At 40.1% G+C, this 14,274-nt stretch overlaps 1 protein-coding gene across 13 annotated transcripts in view; it reads left to right on the forward strand.

The window, feature by feature from the left end:
• The window catches only part of LIN54 (lin-54 DREAM MuvB core complex component), a 53,199-nt gene extending 39,589 nt beyond the window's left edge, over positions 1–13,610 (forward strand). For all 13 annotated transcript variants that reach the window (XM_061583157.1, XM_061583149.1, XM_061583152.1 and 10 more), the window contains 6 exons: positions 3,721–3,812; positions 5,129–5,200; positions 6,100–6,202; positions 6,370–6,507; positions 9,616–9,818; positions 10,318–13,610. In XM_061583157.1, coding sequence (XP_061439141.1) covers positions 3,721–3,812; positions 5,129–5,200; positions 6,100–6,202; positions 6,370–6,507; positions 9,616–9,818; positions 10,318–10,519 — 810 coding nt within the window. In that variant the 3' untranslated portion in view covers positions 10,520–13,610. The remainder of the gene's footprint in view (positions 1–3,720; positions 3,813–5,128; positions 5,201–6,099; positions 6,203–6,369; positions 6,508–9,615; positions 9,819–10,317) is intronic.
• Positions 13,611–14,274: the final 664 nt, after the last annotated feature.

A 14,274-nucleotide genomic window follows, 5' to 3' on the forward strand; every position in this document is an offset into this window, starting at 1 on the left:
CCAGGACAGGTGTTATATGATCAAATTTTTTTGTCCCAGTAAGAACTCTGGCCGCAGCATTCTGCACCAGCTGAAGTTTCCGAACTTGGGATATATATATCCGAAGTGGGATATAAGTGTTCTAAATAAACAAAATAGCATAACTGTGGAGGAATTTTAATGGAAAAATCATCCCATATATTTCCAAAAAAATATAAGATTTTTTCTGCCACGTCTTATTTGACCGTGAAACGTCAGCATGAGAAATTAAGAGAACTTTGACAGCTGCAAATCGGGTGTAATATTTTAATTAACTCTCAACAGGCTTTTCATCAAGTAGAGTGTTTTGTTTTAGGTGGTTGTAGCTGCTGAATTATTTTTGATCATAGAATCATAGGCCCCTTCCAACTCTATTATTCTATAAGGTCATCGAGTCCAACCCCCTGCTCATTGCAGGAATCCAGCTGCCTCTTGAATGCCTCCAGTGTTGGAGAGCCCACCACCTCCCTAGGTAATTGGTTCCATTGTCACACTACTCTAACAGTTAGGATGTTTTTCCTGGTGTTCAGCCGAAATCTGGCTTCCCATAATTTGAGCCCATTATTCTGTGTCCTCCAGTCTGGGATGATAGAGATTAGATCCTGGCCTTCCTCTGTGTAACAACTTGAAGTACTTGAACAGTGGTATCATATCTTCCCCAATCTTCTCTTCTCAAGGCTAAACATGCCCAGTGCTTTCAGTCTCTCCTCATAGGGTATTGCTTCCAGCCCCCTGATCATTGTCATTGCCCTCTTCCAGTTTGTCTGCATCCTTCTTAAAGTGCAGTGTCCAGAACTGGCCACAGTACTCAAGATGAGGCCTAACCAGTGCCGAATAGAGGGGAACTAGTATAATGAGATTTGGAAGCTGTATTCTGTTAATGCAGCCTCATATAGCATTTGCCTTTTTTGCAGTGACATCGCACTGTTGGCTCTTACTCAGCTTGAGATCAACAACAATTTCAAGATCCTTCTCTCATGCTGAGCCAACTATCCCCATTTTATAACTGCATATTTGGTTTCTTTTTCCTAGGTGTAGAACTTTGCACTTATCCCTGTTGAATTTCATTCTGTTGTTTTCAGCCCAATGCTTCAGCCTATCAAGGTCCCTTTGAATTTTGTTTCTGTCTTCCATGGTATTAGCTATGCCCCCCAATTTTGTATCATTTGCAAATTTGGTAAGCATGCTCTACCTCCTCATCCAAGTTATTAATAAAAATGTTGAAGAGCACTGGGTCCCGGACCGAGCCCTGTGGTTCCCCACTTGTTACGTCCCTCCAGTTTCAGAAGGAATCATTGAGAAGCACTCTTTAAATACGATTCTGTAACCAACTGTGGATCCACTTGTTAGTTGTTCCATCCAGCCCACATTTAGCTAGCTACTAATCGGAATATCATGAGGCACTTTGTCAAAAGCTTTGCTGAAATCGAGATATATTATATCCACAGCATTCCCACAGTCTACCAGGGAGGTTACCTGATCAAAAAAATGAGATTAGATTAGTCTGGTAGGATTTGTTCTTGATAAATCAATGTTGGCTTCTAGTAATCACTGCATTGTTTTCAAGGTGCTTACGGATTGACCACTTTGTAATTTGCTCTTTTCCCAGGGACTGATGTCAGACTGACTGGTCTGTAGTCCCCAGGTACCTCCTTTTTGCCTTGTTTGAAGATAGGGACAACATTACCCTCCTCCAGTCATCCAGCACTTCACCCATCCTCCACAATTTCACAAAGATAATAGACAGTGATTCTGAGAATTCTTCAGCCGGTTCTTCAATACTCTAGGATGCAGTTCGTTGGGCCCTGCAGATTTGAACAAAGTTATTAGGTATTCTTTGACTTATTTGTCTATCAATCTCAAGCTGCAGTCCTATCTCTTCAACTTCACATTAGTCAGAAGGGTCATAGACCTTCTTTTGGGAGAAGACTGAGCCAAAGTAGAAGTTGTGCACTTCTGCCTTTTCTTTGTCATCTGTTATTTTCCCGTCCTCATTGAGCAGCTGCAGCACCATTTCTTTTCTCTATTACTATGGATGTACCTGAAGAAAGCTTTTTTGTTACTTTTGGTGTCTCTTGCCAGCCCTAGCTCATTCTCAACTTTAGCCTTCCTGACACCATCGCTGCAATTCTGTGGTACCTGTCCGTACTCTTCCTTTGTGGCCTGGCCTTCCTTCCATTTCCTGTATGTGTCCTTTTTGTTTTCAGGTAATCCCTAAGCGTTTTGTGAAGCCACATTGGAGGGGCTGTGTTTGGCAGAATTTGTCTCCCAACAGATATTGGGGTAATTGAAGTCCCCCATTACTACTACAACATACCTTCTCGAAGCATTGGCAATTTGCTTTTCAAAAGTGTCTTTCTCATGTTGTCCGTGATTGGGTGGTCAGTAGTAAACTCCAACTGACATGTTCCTTTTATTCCTTGCCCCATTTATTTTAATCCAGATACTCTCGGTGGGGCTACCAAGCTCATCCTCCTGTATTTCTGTGCAACACCTTCCTTTCTATTCCCTCTGTTCTTTTGCAACAAGTTATATCCTTCAATTGCTGTATTCCAGTCATGGGAATCCTTCCACCAAGTTTCACTTATCAAGTTGTACTTACCTTCCTGTAGTAAGAGTTCAAGTTCCTCCTGTTGTTTCTCATACTCTGAGCATTAGTATGCAGACATCGAAGACCATGTGATTTACTGTTTGGCTTCACTCCTACATTTTTATGAACACTATTAATCGGCCCTATTATAGTCGTTCTCTCTTAGTTCCTGTGTATAAACCTTTGTCAATCGTTACCTCCAAGTTTACATCTCACTTCCCTGCAGGATTCAGTTTAAAGCCCTCCTGATGAACTTATCCATGCTGTGGCCAAACACATCCTTCCCAGTCCTTGTGAGGTGCAACCTATCCCTTGTCAGCGGTCCATCTTCCAGGAAATGATCTCAAAATCCAAATCTCTCATGTCAGCACCACCTTCGTAGCCAGTCATTCATCCGGAGTTTTTTTCTTTCCCTTTCTATTCCGCTTCTGAGTACTGGAAGGATGGATGAGAAGACTATCTGGGCCCCAAAGTCCTTGAGTTTCCTTTCCAGAGCTTCAAAGTCTGCCATGATTTCTTCGTAGCTTTGCTTGGCAGTATCATTTGTTGCCACATGAATGAGAAGAAAGGGATACATGTCAGTTGGCTTATGAGTGATGGCAACCCTTCCATCATATCTCTAATTCGTCCCACAGGGAGACAGCACACCTGACGAGTCCATGTGTGTTCTTGGCATACTTGGGTTTCAATCCCACACAGTAGGGAGTCCCCCATTACTGCTACTCTTCTTATTGTGAGGCATGGTTTCATTTCCTCTGCTTGACTGAGCTCAAGCCTCTTGCTTGCTGTCACGGCGTCAAAAAAGTGTGGTGGTGGTGGTAGGAGACATGAGTATTGTTTTTATGTTTAAAGACAGTTCTTATGGTACCCTTTGTAAAAAATATCATAAGAGTTATGGGGCTTCCATTACCACTAGAAAATTAGATATACATTGAACATGAAGTTATAATCCAGGACAAAATTTCCAGAGATGACAGAGCCCCCTGATCTAAAAACGGAAGCGAACAACAACATCTGACTCCTAAAGATAGAATAACAATATGTGATTAACTATTTGTGAAAGTACTAATCTGCAAACAGTATGTCATGTATTAACTCTGGTTTTTTTTTAGCTACAGCAGTCATCCTATGTATCCATCGCAAGCAATACCAGTCTTAGTGGGACATCTAGTATCCAGACACAAGCCCGCTTGCCATTCAATGGGTGTGTATTGTGTAGATGAGTGTTTTAAAAAAATAATTGCATAGCATTTAAACCACATGGAAAGAGAAGGGAGTGGGAAAATTAATTGTAGTTATATGGTATTCAGCTACTGAAGAACTGCTTAGAACCAGTGTGCTATTTAGGGCCAGGAAATAATTTCCTTCCACAGCACATTAGCTAGTGATAGTTTTTTCCATCTGCCTTGTAGCATATTGGCTCAGCATGCCTTACTGGCTTGTGCCGTTTCATTTATTTATTTTATCAGTAGCTCACCCTTTCCCAAAGACTTGGGGCAGGAAGCAATGGTGTTTTGCTTGGTCCAGCTAAAGATACTTGGAGTTTTTTCTTATGGACCAACACAGCTACTTTTTTTGCTTTTTAGGAAACCAGAGACATAAAAGTAGATAAAAACCCAACAAATATTAAAATATAACCTTTGTGGCCATCCTGTTTATGAAAAACTAGACATAATTTTTAGCATCATGCCCAGCTTACAAAAGGAAAAGGAATCCCACCAAAGAAAGGCAAAACGCAGAACACCTGTCTCTTCATCGTTAGGACCAATAATGCATGGACAGTCTTGGGCAGACTTAGGAGTTTGGTGGTTTGTTTAGATGAAGGTGCTACAGTATTTCCCGTATTTGTGATAGCAAGGCATTCTTTGTTCTTGCGTTTGAAAAGGTTTGGTTTTTAGAATATGTGAGAGTAAGACTTTTAAGCACCTTCTGAAGTGCCCACTATCTGTGTTCTTTACATGAGTCGCTGATTTGGGCGTGCCTGCTAACTGCAAGGAGACAATCCCATAGAAGTGTCTTGTGCAGAGATGCAACAGACACAGACCGCCTCCCAAGGGCAGGTAATTCTGCTGCATCTTTGCTTTTGGAGTGGCTGAATGATCCAGTTAGAGCTACTGCTTGCGCAAAGCAAAATTGCCAGTTCCTGACAGAAACTGACTGGAAGGAACCAACATGAGAGCAGGGGATCATTCAGAGAAGCAGCAGGTAACCTCTGTTATGGGTTGATACACTGGACTCATAAGATTGATTGCTTAATTTGTTTTTCTGGCACTGTAGCAATTTTCTTGTGACACTACAGTTTGGGAACTGTTCTGATGTATCATCTGCTGAAACCATTTGCTCTGGAGGCATCTGTCTGTGATGCTCCAGCGCTTGATTGTGGCATGGGTTGTGTAGTCTAGTCTGTGGATGGGTTAATGGTCCCATATCCTTGTGCATCTCAAATGGATAATTAATAGTTAATCTAACTTTTGTCCTTTAGGCAAAAAATCTGAAGTTATCATTAAAACTATTTTCCAGGATAATTTCCTCTGAATCAGCGAATCGTCCCAGAAAGCCATGCAACTGTACAAAATCACTGTGTCTTAAGCTGTAAGTATTATCCATTTAGGTGTTACCGTCCTTGGATGTTAAAAATTAAAACCCCATTTTTCCATCAGCAGTGAATTGCATACATTAAAGCAGGGTTGGCTAAGCTGTGGTCCTCGAGATGTTGTTGGACTCCCAACTCTCATCTTCCTCAGCCAGCATGACCAACGATCTGGGATGATGAGAGCTGAAGTCCAGCAACATCTGGAGGGCCACTGGTTAAACCCCTGCATTAGATAAAAGCCTGTGTTAGGGACAGAACAACTGGAGGCCACATGTCCCAGCGATTTTATCTAATTTCACTTTGCAGGAGATAATGATATATTTTGCATTTTCGATAAGGATAAAGCTTCCACACTGCTGCTGAGCTCCATGTGACTGATAGGATGAGGCCTCCTTGGGTTGTGATGTGTTCTTGAGAACGAGATACATGAGTGGGCTTAGAGGCAAAATGATGTTGACAGCTACACATCCTGGTTGGCTGAGTAGGAGGTTCAAGCAACGTTTCAGTCTGCTGACCGCAAGATCCTCCCAGTTCTAATTTATGGCTACTAGACTGAAGAAAAGGCCCTGCCTTTTTCTTTACCTTCAGGGCCAAGGTACACTCGCTGGCTTCCATGTGAGTGGTGTTGAAAACTGTCTCTCTTGAGATTTGCAGACACCCTGTGGGGTTCTGGCCTTGGGTTTTGTTTTGGGTTGTGTGTTTTTTTCATTTTGCAGGGGCATTTTTCCTTCACAAAACTGATGACAAAGTTTGAGAGTTGTTGCTAAACCCACTTCAGAGGCTGATCTGCCTGCCATGAGTGTGATTGGAAGAGCCACTGAAGCCCTTATATTCATGTTTGTTGTGCAATCTGTATGGACTCTTTATGTTCAACCATCACATGAGACTGTCTTTTCAGGTATTGTGATTGCTTTGCCAATGGCGAGTTCTGCAACAATTGCAACTGTACAAATTGTTACAACAATCTGGACCACGAAAATGATAGACAAAAAGCAATCAAGGTAAAATTCTCTTTTTAAAAAATAAATCCTCTGTCTTAGATTGTTTCTTTCCTGAATTGGACAAAAGTGTCTGCTGGTTCCTCCCCTACAAAAGGCTGGGTTTGAGCCTCCTGCACTTGTTTTTCTTGCATGTACATTAATGGACTTCTTTGTATCTGTCTTGCTAGGCTTGCCTTGACAGAAACCCTGAGGCCTTCAAGCCTAAAATAGGGAAGGGAAAGGAAGGCGAGTCGGACAGGCGGCACAGCAAAGGTTGCAACTGCAAGAGGTCTGGATGTCTCAAAAACTATTGTGAATGCTATGAGGTAAGTCTCAAAATAAGATATATTTCTCTCAGTACTTTTTTCTCTTTGCTTTCTCTGGTTCAGTCTTCCAGCAGCTCCACAGTGGTTTAAAAATTTTTTTTAAATCCCAACACACTATTTTTGAGGCTCACAAATGTATATGAAATACTAATACATCTGTCTCTATTTTAAATTCAAAGCTATCTTCAGCCACCTGAAACTTGCTTAAATAAAAATTCCTTCAATGGTTCTGGAAATGACCCAGGCTCTGACTTTGGCTGACTCCCAAAGGGGAAGGAGTTCCAGAGGGTGGTATTCAATGCTTATCCTACTCAGAGTAGACCCTTTAGACACCGTTAACTTTGGTTCATTAATTTCGGTGGGTTAACTCTGAGTAGAACTTTGTTGAATACCACCCAATGCTTGGAACTAGCTTTAAAAAAGGTGTCCTGCCATGCCTTCGCTCCTTATCCTTTTCCATATATCAGGAATCAAGAGAGTGACCTACTTGAAAGATTTGATGAGCTTTCCTTTGGGAACTGCTATCTGGGCATTTCCAGAAGCCCTAAAATAACTTGACAAACGTCACTCTACAGTAGAAACTTCAGAGTTTTCTGAGAAAGTAACTGATGGTGAAATCATTGGTTTGGGATCTAGACTACCCATAAGCAGATGCTGCGTTGGAGGAAAGTGAAACTGCCAAGATGGTCTCTTTCTTGTGAATGCACATCAACAGTTCTTACATTCTCCTCTTTGCCTGCGGCTATTTAGAATTCTTACATGTCAGACGTTGTGCACACCTAAGCTTGCACGGTTTTTAACAGCAGTCATCTGAAGAAACAGGCTAATGTGTGGAGACCCCACCCAAGAATTTTTGGGAGTTGGGAGATATCAAGAAAATAAATAGAAGTTCAACAGTGGAATATCTTTATAACATGTATTTCTTAACCATCTTAACAACATTTTTCATGAATGCATATAGTTGGCCTTAGCCAATAAGTCAAACAAGTTACATTGCAATATATCTTAGAGCTATCCTCCAGTGTCTTATCCAGAAAGAAATTGCAATATCTCACCCTCAGAATGTTGGCAGCAGCAGCAGTGTCTTCGACCAGGCTTAAAAGTACTAGTACCATAGCATTCTCTACAAATTTACAGCTTTCTGTTATCTGATAGGTGGCTGCATGAAGTCACGACTCAGACTGTGGTGTGTCAGTCCAGAAGTACTTCTGCCCCCTCAGTGTCCTTGCAGGTGTCCCAGAGAGGACATTCTGTTCCCTCAATAATCACTATGCTTATCTATTCCGGCTATCCTCATCTCTTTACTACCAATGTGGCAGATGGCTTGGAACACTGGTTGCTATGCAGATTCCACTTCTGAGTCTCCATGTAAGGCTGTTCTTCACAGAGGCTCTCAGACAGTGTTTTAACACTAGACAGCATTCTAATGATTATATATAATACATATTGATACATAATAGTATTGATCCTTTTGTATGCGGGCTCATGGGAGTAATACCATTGAAAATAATGGGGGCAGCCCATGACAAAGGAGAGAGGGAATATTGATTTATTCCCCCCTACAGTCCCATGTCCCGTCCCCCCCAAAAAAGCTGCTGTGAAGGGTCAGGGACCCTTTGGAACTATGTGGGAGATGGTAGTGGGGGTGGAAGGGGGAAGAAGAATCGTTGGAAAACACTTCCCCCTTTCTCTAGCAGGCACCTCTGCTGATCTCTGTCCTTTTTAAAAATATTATTATTTATTTATGTAGTATATTTGTATGCTGCTTTTCGTCACCAGGTGACCTCAAAGCGGCTTCCATAGCAAGAACAAAATAATATGATAAAAACAATTCAGAACATAATAATAATAAAAAACTACAATAGTATCAATAAATAATACCACAAAATAGCATAAAACAGGCTGAAATCTCAAATCAGTCTAGTCTGCAAAATCTAGAGAAAACAAATATATGGGGGGGGGAGAGAGAGAGAGAGAGAACAAATACACAGTAGAGTCCCATCATTGTATAATAGTCCATATTCTTCCAAGAAGGCTGGCACAGATTCCTTGGTAGCAGTGTCTTCCTCCAGTGTCCAGATAGGCTTGCTTCCATCTCCACGTCCTCGGGTGCGCTCAGCTGCTGCTCTTTGGGCTTCTGCTGCTGCTGTTAGTGGTGGTGGTTCATGTTGGGCGGTGTCTGCAGCGGCTCGGGCCTGGGCCTTGTCTGGAGGAGGAGGAGGCACATGTGGTGGCGCCGGCGCCTTTTATAGCCACAGTCTGTCAAGGCCCCACCCTTCCAGGCCAGGTGGAAAGAGGCCAGCAAGCAGGGAGAGAGTCTTACAGTCAAGGTGATCTTTTGAGAATGGAGGATGTCCTACCTTTTGCAGAAGTCTGGATCCAGTCCAAAATCCCCTTCTAGAAATGGTGGAGCATACAAAGCTATGGGAACCTGACCTTAAGTTGAATGGGGTGGGGAAAGCTTTACATTTGGAAGTGGGACAGAATTTCAGAGCTTGTAAGCATTTGGCAGCCAATGAATACCTTGGATTCCTGGGTTGTTTATAATTTGTTCATAATTTAGAGGGGTTGTTTATAATTTAATTGTTCCACTGGTGTGTGCTTAAAAATATTGCACATAATTTGTCTCCTTATCAAATCAGTAACAGTTTAATTTTTTATTGGTTAATTAAGGCTAACTTCCCATACTTCTTGCCAAATGTATTTGCAATATAAACAGAAAAACCAGGCATGCCCATTACTGTGGGAAAATGCTCAACAAGGAAGTACTTCACATAATGGTCTTGTGAGTCATAGCCATATAACTTCAAGAGCCCCTTGGAGACTAAACTTCTACCTATATGAGAATGTGAGAGTGTGAAAATCTCTAATGTTTGGAGCCGAAGGATCACATCCTGTAATTTTTCAGCCTAAGGAGAAAAAGATCCGTGATGTCCTATTGTAGATTAGTCAATCACATTTAATTGCCTGATAATGCACTGAAAGGTATATGCTAAAAAAGCAGCCATTTCGAATACTGTATCAAACATTTATTACACATTAATAAACCTGTAATCCTACAATAAACAATGAAACAATTTATTTGGTTTTTGTTTTTCATCTGTGTAGGCAAAGATCATGTGTTCTTCAATTTGCAAATGTATTGGCTGCAAGAACTTTGAAGAAAGCCCAGAGCGGAAGACATTGATGCACTTGGCTGATGCTGCTGAAGTGCGAGTCCAGCAACAAACGGCTGCAAAGACAAAGTTGTCTTCACAGATTTCAGACTTGCTGACGAGGCCAGCGCCAGTACTGACCAGTGGAGGGGGGAGGTGTGCTTACTTCCATTTTGTTGATGTCTTGCAATCTCTTATGCGGCGTTCAAGCATCAGTACTGCAGACTGAGGGAAATAAAGAGCAGGCATGGAAATTAACTTTTGTGGGGGTTGGGTGCTTTCGCCTGTCCCCGCTTGCCTGGACTTTTTGCCTGCCCCTTTAGTATCTTCTGTTGCTTCTGCAGTTGCTGGTTGTGGAAAAAGAACAAGGTGCTGCAGATTAATGGACGTCTATACATTACTCTCCCTATCCTCATTTCAGCTTTTAAGGGCCAGTGCCCCTTTAAACTGGAGAGGGATCTGTTTAAGTAATTAATAAAAGCCAGTGTCAAGCTGGATTTATAAATTATATGAAGACTTGACTGTGTGTTTGAGGAATTGCATTAAATCTTCCTCTTAGTTTTGTATAGATACCTTGGCACTTTTCTAGGAAACAAAATCTGGTTGCCACAATTATAGTGCATGAAGTAGCTAAGGCTTGTTCTTTTCTTTCTAGGTTGCCATTTACGTTTGTAACAAAGGAGGTTGCCGATGCAACATGTGACTGCTTACTTGCGCAGGCTGAGCAGGCCGAGAAGGCAGGAAAGTCAAAGGCAGTAGCGGAACGGATGATTCTAGAGGAATTTGGACGTTGTCTGATGAGAATAATTAATTCAGCAGGAAAGTCCAAAAGTGACCCTTGTGCCATGAACTGCTGACTCTTGAAAATGAGTTGTGGTCTGAGTGGGACACTAAAAGGCACATGGACACTTTTTAGTTCGCAGCAGCGGATGTAGTTACAGTAATTCATTTTTAATTTGGTGCTGCTTAGTTTTCATTGGCGTATGTTCATACTGACGCTTTGTAATGATGTGTACCTTTTTAGCTTAACTGTCTTTTACTTCATGCATATGGGGTGCATTTTTTGTCTTCTCAACCTCTAAACTTTGTGAGACATGTAGAGTTTAGATGGTTTTCTTATTCTCTTTTCTCTCTTAGAAAGGATTTTTCAGGCAATTCTTTTTAAATTATTATTTGCAATTTATAGTGTTAAATTTTGTATTGGGTGGGTCGGGAAGACATCAGACAGGCTTTTAGGAATATCTTTTGCAAATCCAGTTGAAATTCCTGGGAGTTCTTACCAGGACAGTGTCTTGGACAGATATTCTTAGCACATTTGATCAGCATTACAACACAGATTTTGTTGCAAAAGCATAGATAACAGTACATCCATGGATAAGTTAATGGTGAAAAGCAATTCATAGATGAAAATCTGTCACTTGCTTTGTTAGCCACAGTCCTGACTTCAGTGGGAATGCTTCTTGGTTTGATTGTACTATTAGAACTTATTAACACATTATCAGAGCTAGATACAGAAATATAACACTGATATACAAAAATCAAGGTCAAAATTTATATCTTAGCCTCAAATATTATAAAACAATCTTTATAGTAAGTATTTTTTATAAATAATGTGTCACTGTAATACATATTCCAAATTTTAATAAACTGCTTTCATTCAATTTCAAATATATGATCAATATTTTGTTTGACAAATTTTAATTTAACTAGAAAGTTTTAACATTTCTGCTGTGTCCCAAACATTTCTCAGTGTACTGAAAAATTGAAAGCAAATCTTTCTCTTTCTCCGATCTAGCTATGCTTTGTCAGGCAGCAATCAAGTTTCCCACTAACTTCCTAATCAACAAGAGTGTACTCTTTGAGGTGTACAACTTTAATCACTAAAAGATATTTTGGTAGCATAATACTATTTATATTCATATCATCTTATAGCTTCCCAAAATTGTTGAAGCTTTACACACTTCCCATGCATGAGGTTAAAAAAAATCCCTCATTGGGTAAGCAATGCTTGATGGTGTTATGTACCATCTAAAGAGCATTTTGCAATACCACTTTTTAAATTAATGCATGGTGGGGAGGGGAAACATAGATTAAAACGTATCTATATAAAATGCTAGATGTTTTGCTAACTGAATAGCTAGCCCCAAATGATTTCCCCAATCTCCAGATACTGGCCAAGATCCAAAAATCACACTAGTAGTTGTGTGTCCCTTGAGTTTCTCAAACAGCAGTTATCCCCATATAGCAGACAACTTTGCAGTGGGACTTGGAATTTGTGACTGGCCTGAAGAAAAAGATGTGTGTGGGGAGGGGTCCCCTTGAGGGCACCTAAAGTGGCTCTTTGGATCCTAGGTAGTCAGTGGGAATACTTAAGATGGCTCAAGGTTGTATTTGAAGGAGCTACTCATGTTTTATTTTAAATGTGATCAGTGAAGTATTGAGAGTAAAACTTTGAAAGGTGAGGTGTTTTACTGTGTTTTAACTATGTGGTAGTATGTACAGGTTTGAGTAGGCTACACTCTGTGGCCACCCTTCAAAACCACAAGTACACTTAAGCCCATTTCAGAGGCCATAAGTGCCTACCTGTTGGATTGTGGCTACAGCACACCAGACAATAGAGCTTTTCCATTCAGAAATTATCTAAACCAAACTGCCTTGTAGCTGTGGCATCTCTGCTGTTCTTTTTTTAAAAAAGGCCTCATGTTTGCTTATTTTTAAAAACTATGTTTTAGCAGTGTAGTGTGTTAGCCTATATGACACTTTATACCAAAACAAAACTAAACTTTATGATTCCTTGGTGAAACCAGAAAAAATATAAAATAGCATTATTTGGGTGGAGATGCTTAGAAGAAAGAACCTCTGTAACAAATATTATTAAATTGCTAAACACAATTGCATGGTTTTCTATTGCATCAAATTATTCAGTGGTGTTCTAAGTTTCACGAATGGATATAAATCACATGCTTGAATTAGGAAGCACTTGCTACTATCTTAGACTGCTTTGTAATTATAATACTGCATTTTTTTTCCTCAAAGGGATACCGTATTTGTACATAAATATTTTATTATATAACTGTGTATGTATACACATAGCATGCTTGCATTATATGTACATTCAGTCCTGAAAGGGAAGCTATTGTTAATTTTACCCGAATTGTTATATAAGTAGAATTTTTGCCTTGGGAGGAAAAGGTCAGTGTGTGCTCCTTTCAGAGTAGGTGGTGAAGGCTCATCTTTTTACTAATTCTATAAGCATTCATAAAATAAGAGCTGTATAAATGTAAATTAGTGTAAGTGGATAAATACTTGATCAAGTTATTTTTTTCAAACATATATCCCTTGATCTAGAACTAAATCTGTGTTTAATTTTGTACATATTGTGTCTTATTCTAATTTGCACCTTTTTGTGATAATTATTTATAAGTGTGCAGAAAACCTTTTTGTGAAGTTTGGATTCCAATTGTAGATTATGTATGATAGAATTGCGTGTAAAAGATATGAAGAAGGTGCAATCAAAGGTCTAGTTTTCTTTCCTTTTTTAGAACAAGCTCTCTTCTGCACTCAGCTTGATTCTTCACCTCCTACTACTCTTGTTTTTTAACATGGTTCTCTGCATGAAACTGCTGCACAAGTTAGTAAAAATATGTCAAGATACTGAGAGCAATTTATGAAACATGTAGTATAACATCTCCATTTTAGTGAAGTCTGCTGCATTTCTGGAATGATAGGAAAATGCCGAGCCAGAGTGCTTTTGTATCGTACCCATTGTCAGCAGATTTTAAGAGGGGAGGGTGTCTGGGGTTAATTTTCTAGTTCTGGTTTACATCTAAAACAGATTGAAATTTATATTTACTACACCTATTCAAAGAATACGCTTTTCTATATTGTAAAACAAATGTCAGATAAATCACAAAGAAAAAAATAAAACGTTTATACTATTCTGTACAAGTGGATGTTTGCACTTTTTTCTTTAATTATTAGGAATGTGAAGCTTTTTATTAAACTACATTTTATTAAAAGTATAACAACTACAATATGGCAATCCCCTTGAGAATTTGTCTTGAAGCTTAAACGGTTTTATCATCTTAAACTCTCAATATGTTCAAGACACAATTTCTTGTTTCCTCCCAAGCTGTCCTCTCCCTGTCTACTTTCTTGTTCTCCCTGCTGAGCAGGCTTGTAGCCTTGGCGTTATCTTTTGGCTCCTCTCATTGGTTCCCCATAGTCAGCCCATTGGCAAGTCATGTTGCTTCTCCCTTTACAACATTGCAAAAATATGGCACTTCCCTCAAGAAAAACTTGAATATCTTGAAATCTCTTGAATAGAGTGCTGCAGTCGTCTAGAGATGTTCTCACATCTACCTAGCACTCTAGTGCTAAAAGCATTCACCTGCTTTGTTGCTCTGATCATGATACCCCTCTTTAAATCCCTACACTTGCTGCTGGTCCATTCCAAGATTCAGGACAAGCTTCCATGTCATTATCTTCAAAGCCCTTCATGGCCTTGCCCTCCCTTGTCTGTCTGCCCTTATATTCCAATACAATTCTGCCTGTGAAATTTGCTCCACTGTGCAATGGTCTGCTGCTCCCTCAAGAGTCCTTTTAAGTGCTG

Source organism: Rhineura floridana, chromosome 9 (assembly GCF_030035675.1).
Source record: "Rhineura floridana isolate rRhiFlo1 chromosome 9, rRhiFlo1.hap2, whole genome shotgun sequence".
Taxonomy (NCBI): domain Eukaryota; kingdom Metazoa; phylum Chordata; class Lepidosauria; order Squamata; family Rhineuridae; genus Rhineura; species Rhineura floridana.